The sequence below is a fragment of the Asterias rubens genome, chromosome 12 (assembly GCF_902459465.1).
Source record: "Asterias rubens chromosome 12, eAstRub1.3, whole genome shotgun sequence".
Lineage (NCBI taxonomy): Eukaryota > Metazoa > Echinodermata > Asteroidea > Forcipulatida > Asteriidae > Asterias > Asterias rubens.
Genome location: NC_047073.1, coordinates 6,509,019 through 6,517,748, shown reverse-complemented (window position 1 = coordinate 6,517,748; position 8,730 = coordinate 6,509,019). Strand labels below are relative to the sequence as shown.

The 8,730-nt window shown below is 38.1% G+C and overlaps 2 protein-coding genes across 2 annotated transcripts in view; both read right to left on the bottom strand.

Moving 5' to 3' along the window:
* Window positions 1-1,161: 1,161 nt before the first annotated feature.
* LOC117297417 (tctex1 domain-containing protein 1-B-like) lies at window positions 1,162-2,877 on the bottom strand. Its single transcript, XM_033780447.1, has one exon. It carries the CDS (start codon window positions 2,583-2,585, stop codon window positions 2,136-2,138), a length of 450 nt encoding a protein of 149 aa, XP_033636338.1. The 5' UTR covers window positions 2,586-2,877; the 3' UTR covers window positions 1,162-2,135.
* Window positions 2,878-5,424: 2,547 nt separating this feature from the next.
* Window positions 5,425-8,730, bottom strand: part of LOC117297414 (nuclear pore complex protein Nup155-like) — a 39,061-nt gene continuing 35,755 nt past the window's right edge. The window contains exons 32-35 of the mRNA XM_033780445.1: window positions 7,993-8,103; window positions 7,398-7,534; window positions 6,838-6,944; window positions 5,425-6,040 (exon numbers count right to left, since the gene is read on the bottom strand). Of these exons, the coding sequence (XP_033636336.1) occupies window positions 5,887-6,040; window positions 6,838-6,944; window positions 7,398-7,534; window positions 7,993-8,103 (509 nt within the window). The 3' untranslated portion in view covers window positions 5,425-5,886. The remainder of the gene's footprint in view (window positions 6,041-6,837; window positions 6,945-7,397; window positions 7,535-7,992; window positions 8,104-8,730) is intronic.

The window sequence follows — 8,730 nt, the reverse complement described above, 5'->3', positions numbered from 1 at the left end:
AGACGCCGGCCGTGACCGGGGACTAATTTACCGACGGACTACTCGCGACAGTTCTGTGCGTGAAAGATTAAAGATCGTTTGGTGCACATGATCCTTTCAGTGTTATTTTTTTTCCGTCTCGTGCTATTTTGCTATAACGTCGCTTCTACTTTCTGGTAAATTGTACGATAGTTAAAATAAGTGTTATAATAACTTATAACAGGATCAAACTTTGTATGGGACTGGGGGACTGAAAATCACAGCGTGAAAAAAAATCGAACTTTTTCAGCTGGGTACCGAGTTTGTATTTGTACATGTGCCGAGTTTGTGGGTGCCGAGTTTGCAAGGTGCCGAGGTTGTAAGTGCCGAGTTTGCAAGGTGCCGAGTTTGCAGGTGCCGAGTTTGCAAGGTGCCGAAGTGACCGGTACCCCCCCCCCCCCCCCCTTGTAGGCCTATCGTTTGAGGCGTAACAATAAAACCGTATGCCTATTGGTTCAGTCTTCTCCACTGAGCAGCTTTTGATCATATTAAACCATTTTGAGAGCCATTTCACTTCGAGGTAATGTGGTGGATACCCACACTATTGAATCTGAGAAACGTCACCGTCAGATGGCATGCGTTTCTCAGATTGTTATTCCGTCGGATCCAAAACTAAGCTCAACAATCCGTATATAGGCAATACGCAGTGCTGCATAGATGGAGAGTGGGGACATTGACTATTGTTTAATCAATATTGGACACCTTGTAGCCAGTTTATGGACAAAGGAAGGACCATCTATCGATAAAGGGACAATGGTTTACTACCAATGATGGTAACCAGTGAAGGCTTTACACTCTAGCAACCAAGCCAGTCGATAAATTGGGATAAATACTGTCCTATAACGGTACAATTCTGCACCTCAAAGGCGTGGAGGTAGCTGCCCAACGGGGTTGGGCAAGCAGAGTGACTGGGTACGCAGTCTAGTCACAGCGGGGGGCAAATCGACGTAAATTCAAGGGACTTTATTTTAGGGCGATGTTGCAAGCCCGCCAAGTTTACGCTATCGAAGGGGACAGTAGGTGTCACGAGTGTGGCATGCGGCAAGGGGCGGTGGTTGGGAGGGTGGGGTTTTTAAGGCTTAATAAAACAACCGATCATCTGTCATAACTTTTATTAACTGATAGTTTATTGCTAGGGGAAAATTAAACAAATGATTTTCGGCGTGTCAATTTAATATCTGATACAAGACTATATCAAAATACAAACCACAAGCTCTAAACGACATGTTCTTAAAGCATTGACAGCCAGACTATCAAACATGTATGCTCCAAGTTCATCTTAAATTCTGCCTTGCACTCGATGAGATTTTGAGCCAGTTTTGTTAGAAAATTGGCAGGCTTATGGACTTTCCGATAGCTTTAGCCTGTTATTGAAGTTTTGTTAAGGATAACATTATTTACTCTGCAATTTACGAGTTATAAACTTGAAAATCATCTGCTGGGACCAACTGCAAACCCATACCCAAAAATTCAATGACTTTATTATATTTCCCCCATGCACTTTCAAAACTTACTTCAAACAATTAAACGTGTGTTTTGAAGGTCCGCTCAATCCCAATATTTGTAAAATAAACCTTTGGAAAAATGTCATGTTATCTTGAAGTTTATGTACAGCGCATAATGTACCAAGTGAGTGTACCTAGTATTGTTTGTAACCATGGCATGTGGATGTCAGCATTGCAGATACAAATATTTATTGTGACAATTATTGGTAGGCCTACTTCACAAAGTTTATGAACAAGTCGGCTTTGTTCTTCCTTAAAATAAATTGTTTTTGATATATTTAACGAAAATCATAAATTTAATGCGCTCCTTCTCATAAAAAATGAAGCATTCCATCAAATAAGAACAACTAAATTGATACACACACCTTTCATTTAAATCTACAATTTACAGTTATAACTTGTACTAAAGCTACTTTCGCTTTTCCTCTCAAACTTGCGCCGTCACGGCAAACAAGCCATTGTGGAGGACGTTTCTTGCTACTTGACTTCCATTTTATGGTTGACTGGAGTATATCATCAGCGTTAGAAAGAGAGAATGTAAAATTTCACAGCAGACCGCAATACAGTCACAGCGTCAATATTTGCCAGTGTCACTTTCAAAACGAAGAAGTGTTATTCTTGATATATTCCGTACACTGTTCCCAGAGCATAAAGTGAGCCATTCTTGTAAGTGAACTCTGAGTAAGTGTCGAACTTGTCATTCCACACACACTGACTGGCACATGAAGATGCACCGTTACTAAGGGATCCAATAGTAACCACGGCAACGATTTTGTATCTGCTGAACTGCAAATCCTTGACTTTATTTTTGATAGTGTCTGCAAGATGACGACAAAGGTGCGGACATCGTTCGGGGTCGTACTTCGTATCCTGAAGCTGGCTTTCCAAGACATCTTCAATGATACCACAAGCTTTGTGTGACATGAACTGTAGATCGGGTTCCATTTTATAAGTGCATTCGTAGCGGGCTGCTGGACGTGTTCCTCCCAGAGGCCCGCCTCCACGATCGTTGCTACGCTGGGTAGAAGCTGACAACTTGCTGACCGACGTCTGTGCCATCATGATGTTCTTTTACCAATAAACGACTGTCGAACTATATCAGTTGATGCAAACTCGGTGTGTGCTCACAAGTCTATTATACTTTACAGTGAATCTATTGAAAGTTGAAGTTCACAGATTCATCGATGGTTGAGCATAATAACCTTTTTGTTACATCCGTCTGCAACATCAGCAAATGCTTTGAGAGCGAAACAGTCGTTTTTATTCAGTTAAATTCACTACTATTCAAAGCTGATATGCCTACGTGCACGGCCCAAAGTTTAACCAGAAAACGGAACACAAAAATGTACTTATGTGTTGATAGTATCGTAGCTGGCTCCGAGTGACTTGAAAATTGAAACGAAACATCAAGCCATCTGTGTCTACCGGCCGGCGTTTGGCAACCGATTGATCTTACATCGATGGTCCGCTGTTTATAAAAGGCATTCGGTTTTGTTCAGTCGGCTATCTACAACAAAGGAGGATCGAGATCTACAAGAAGCTTGTTGATATTGATTAAAGTGCGTTAATCAATATCAGTAAATTGCCCAAACCCTGGCTTCATTTTCACTATAGAGATTAGTGTTAGTTTATCTCCGTAAGACTCAACTGAATATTGTTCGAGTTGCTAATTTTTTTAAATCAAATTCACGCCTTTTAGTAGGTTTTCAAATTTGGCCCCCCAAAAACGTAAATTTGTTCATTAATATTCATGACTTGGGGCAAAAGTCCTGAATATTGTCGTAAATATTGTCATAACATTAATTTGTCTTTTTTTCACTGCTTCAATAATTAAATTAAATTTAAATGAAATTAAATTAATCTTTAATAGATCCCAAAAGGGTAATTCAAGCTTGCATACAGTCGTCAATCTTTGTGTCATTTCTAATGTTCAGTACATTTGTCAATGTCGACCAAATGAAAGTGAAAACCCCACAAATCCTTGTTGCTTATTGCCCCAATCGCAAACAAAGTGCTTTTGTGATGTTTTCTCTAAAATGTGCCACCACATTAAGATTGAAATATTCACTGGTTCCCTATGTAAGGTTTATGAACCACTCTCCAGGATCCAATGATGATTTAAACTGGTAAATAAGACGATCACCTGATCTCTGTCTCTTTATCTGTTGCAGAAAATGTTGGATTTAATGAAAAAGCTAGACATTCAAGCCAAAATGTACGAGTATATTGTTTAATTACAAAAATGACATTTTAGTTTTATAAAAATCATACAGAACATTAAAGTCTATGTTATGTTGATGGACTGCAGAATAAGCTTGAAACATGGTCAAGTTCCAAGTCGTCACACTTTGATAAAGATTCCTGATTCAGGAGTAACATCATTAAAAGGTGGTATATTACTATACGGCCAAGTAAAGACAAATACCAGTTGATCGTCCGGGGTTTTCCAAAAAAGAGGAGGATGAGGGCCTTTTTATTTATTATTTCTTTCAAAGGTGGCCGCCAAACAAATTAATTCCAACTGGCCAATAAAAAGGGTTAAAATAAGGATGTGGCAAAAAAAAAAAGGACGATTAACTGGTATTTGTTTGTTATTTGGCCTAAATACAGACTTGCAAATAAAGATACAAAACTACTGTTTTCAAACCATATTAATCTAAACAAATTTCACGACAGTGTGTGTTCCTTTGTAACAATACCTTTTTCCATGATCTTCATTAAACATAAAACAAACTTCAAAGGACACTGTTGGTAATTACTCAAAATAATTGTTAGGGAAAGAGCAATGGAGAGCTGTTGATGGTATAAAACATTATGAGAAACGGCTCCCTCTGAAGCTACGTAGTTTTTGAGAAAGAAGTACCGGGTAACTTCTCATTAAAACATTTGAATTGAGTAATAGACCTCCGTTGAGGTCTCGAAATCAAGCATCTGAAAGCACACAACTAGTTCTATCGCAACTTCAGCGGCCAGTTGAGTCAAAATTTTCACAGGTTTGTTGTTTTATGCATAAGATGAGATACACCAAGTGAGAAGACTGGTCTTTGACAATTACCAAAGGTGTCCAGTGCCTTTAAATGAAAAATAACATCAACTTCAACTTTAATTTTCTTTGGCTAAGAAAAGAAAAAAAATCAACCTATGCAAACTGCCTACATGTACATCATGTAGCTCCAATCTGAGAGTTATATTAATAATAAATGAACATAAACAATGAAGCTACTCACAAGTCTGAACTACTGTCCGTTTGTACAACATGCAAATTATGTAACAAAAATTAACCTAAATATTTTGAATAGTTGTCCTGCAAGATCTTTTGACACTTTAGACAAATGTTCTCTTTACTCTAAACAGAGTGCCCCAACCAGTATGAGATACAAATGTAGATAACCAATGCTGTAGTCAGACCTGTATGCTTCGTCTTTGAAAGTGCAAGGGCACCAAGGCATTTTCTCCTTGGTAGAGGGCACCTCATGTGGAAATTGTAAATTTCTACTGGAGCATTTCAAGGGCACAAAGGCAATGACCAAAGGGCATGGAGGCAATTGCATTTGTTGCCTCTATGAATTCTCCGGCGAATTTGGGTTCTTAGCTTAGTGAACTCACACTCCTCACATGAAAGCAGTAATATCAGATCAAATTGATGGCACCACTTCAATAGTATTTGAATTCTTGGAAGCCTAATACAGACTGGAGTTTCTTTTTCAAACTTCATACAGAACACCACTTCAGAAAATCAGAACTAATAAGGAAAAGCGTATTTTCTTCAATATCCCCCTGATTTAGTCATGCAAATTGGCACTAGGTTTAGAGACGTTGTGCAGGCCTGTATGCTTCGTCTTTGAAAGGGCAAGGGCACCAAGGCATTTTCGCCTTTGTAAAGGGCACCCTATTAGGATATTATAAATTTCTACTGGAGCATTTCAAGGGCACCAAGGCAATGACCAGGGGCATGTAGGTAATCACCTTTGTTGCCTACGTAAAGCATCAGGCCTGGTTGTGCCACAATGCAACAAATCACCAACTTGAATACTTTGAGGTTTAGAATAGATTGTTGTAGGAAACCAACTTGCTTGACACATTGATGTATTGAACAAAATTGTTTTATCACTACAGTACATAACATTCATCAATTATTTACAAGTAATTTGAACCATTCCATTTCCCCCCAAAATGAAATGTATGCTTTGTTCCCAAATACATTCATAAATCAATGCTTCTGTTCAGGATTAAAATATGACATACTTCACACCAGTGGTTTAATGAACACATAAATATCCTTGGCAATATCGTCGAGTGCGCATAATTTAATCCACTCTAGATGAGTACAACAATTAAGTGGACTCTATTAATAAGCAGTTAGTTAGGATTGGGCAATCTGTAAGCGATCTAGCTTAGCTTGTAATTGCTTGAAGCGACTCAATATAGATTGTACAGTTTGTGGTCTTCCTGTTGTAGCTTCCAGCTCCACCTTGTAGTTTGCAATAGCATCAAGAGACACGTTAATAAACTGTCGCCTGAAAAAAAGGACATCATTAATTTAATAATATTGAATGAATAACGACTATAATACATTTCTTCATCAACTAAGCAAATTCTTTTAGGTATATATTTTTATTGTTGCCATGGCTTTTCAGGATTTTTGTATCTAAAGTGATGAGCTTTTTAAGGTTTTTATATTAAAAAAACTCCGTAAATAAATTCATTCATACCCAAAACAGTTATTGGTAATTACTCAAAATAATTAACTTCATAAAACCTTTCTTGGTGACGATAAAACATTAGTATAAAACATTGTGAGAAACGGCTCCCTCCGAAGTGACGTAGTTTTCGAGAAAGAAGTAATTTTCCACGAATTTGATTTCGAGACCTCAAGTTTAGACCTCAAGTTTAGAACTTGAGGTCTCGGGTCTCGAAATCAAGCATCAGAAAGCACATACTGTGCAAGATGAAATCGCGTATGGTCTTCTCTACCACTTAATCTTCGATCTTGTCTTTGTACCGCAAAATTCAAGTCTCTTCTCAAAACTTATCTTATGTCACAGGTTTTCAAGGATTAATTTTTTTGTGTCTGTTTTTCTTTGTGTTATGTTTTGTTTTTGTTTTGTTGTTACTGCGCCTTGAACACCCAGCAGGGTAGATATGTGCGCATTACAAGTCTTATTATTATTATTATTATTATTATTATATTATTACCCCCTAGAAGTGATATAAATAGAAGTGATATAGAAGTGATAGCGCCCCCATGCGTTAAAAAATACAGCGCACATGTGCAAGCGTATATCTGTCCATAGATTGTGAGTGAGTTTCTTACCGTTCATGAACAGGTACAACGTTAGGAGAATCAGCAAATGTATCGAGTAATGCACATATGACATTGAGTAGATGCAATGGTTGTCTACACGTTTGCCAGAAAGGATCCTGCAAATAAGAACATCAAGAAAGTATATTGACTCCTTATCACAACAACCTGTTTATTATAATAAGCATGGAAGCTAAAGCCGTGTTCCCATAAGACTTTTTTTGCTAAAGTACCACAACTTTTCTGTTGAATGACAAAGTTAAATCCAATGGGAAGGCATGGTAAAGTGACCTCCCTGTTAACTAACCCCGACCGTGATGTAAACACTAACAAGCCGAAAGTGGTTGCGGTAGACTTCCGCTCAGACACGGTAATTTAACAGGGCTGCTTAAAGTACAATGGGTAACAGCTCCATGCTGTAAACTACTGCAACCTAAAGCGGAGTCTGATCAGCTGATGAGTAGGGTCGGTGCCTGTACGCATCGGTAGTATTAGAGTTGTGGGAATGCACAAGTTAAACCAGATACATCTATGCAACTATACAGCATTACATCTATGCATACAATGCTTACCTTTGCTTTGAAGTGCCCATCGTATATAGTGTGTAGCTTAGACATTGGAGTACCAATACTCAGAAAGCATCTAAACACCCACACAGTCCCCCAGTTCAATTCACAACTCTTCTTCTCCAAATAGAGAACCAAAAAGCCTGTCAAGTAAGTAAGTAAGTGTAATATAAGAATTGGGACTAACCATCTTCTTTAGGTTCAGTCAAGCAACAAACCTTGACTTAATTTTCAATTAAACTCAAAAATGGAATTTTTGAAAAACTGAATTTGCACATGGAAACATCAAACTTGTTAAAAAATACATGAAATAAAAATTAACAATATGAAGAATAAATAAATAATAAATTAATATTATATACATAGTCAAAAATACATTGGAAAAACCAGAAGCCACAAGTATACACACATAATAATATTAAAAGGCATTTAGAAGACTGACGAGTTGAAGAGTTGCACTTTGCTCAAGGACACAAGTGCCACGACGGGGATTCGGAACCCACACTCCGGTGACTTAACCACCAGAACTTGACTCTGATGATCTTAACCACTCGGACATGACACTCTACATTCTACAATCCACACTCTTCATTCACCTTACCTGTTGGGAAGTATCGTTCTGATGTGAAGTATTTACGGCCCAATGATTGCAGTTTATTGGTTAAGATACCAATCCTGCTCTCATGTGGTTTACCAATACTGTCATTAAGATCTGCAGCAAATTTCAAATAAGACAACAAGAAAACCTGCTCAATATACACAGATTGACTGAATTACACTACAGTGCTGTTCACACGACAGCAATTTAACTGGGGTCCCTTGCTTAATTTTTTAGCATGGTTGTAAAATGTAGAAATGTTGACAAGATTTTGCAAGAGAACTTGGACAGTAGAAACAAAATTGTTGTACTTTCACACAAGGTAGATTTTGTGAAATTTTATAACCATGCTACAATTTAGCAAGGGACCGTTGCTAAATTGCTCTCGTGTGAAAGGGGCTTTAAACTATCCCTAGACTACATCATCTGCTGACAATATAGATTCCAAACTGGACTGATAACTTGTTCACTGTAGCTAGCAGCCATTTCTGGGCGGTACCCCAAATACCATAAAGTAGGAGAACTTATATAGGTATAGAAAGGTTTGCGGTAACACCATGTAATGACTATCTCTAATGAGTTGGGGTGGTTCTGAAAAGAACCGTTAGTTTCAACTCGACGTTTCGATCAGTATGCTCTGATCGTCTTCTGGAGAAAAGTCGAGTTGAAACCAACAGTTCTTTTCAGAAACACCCCAACTCAATAGAGATAGTCATTACATGGTGCTACCGCAAACCATTC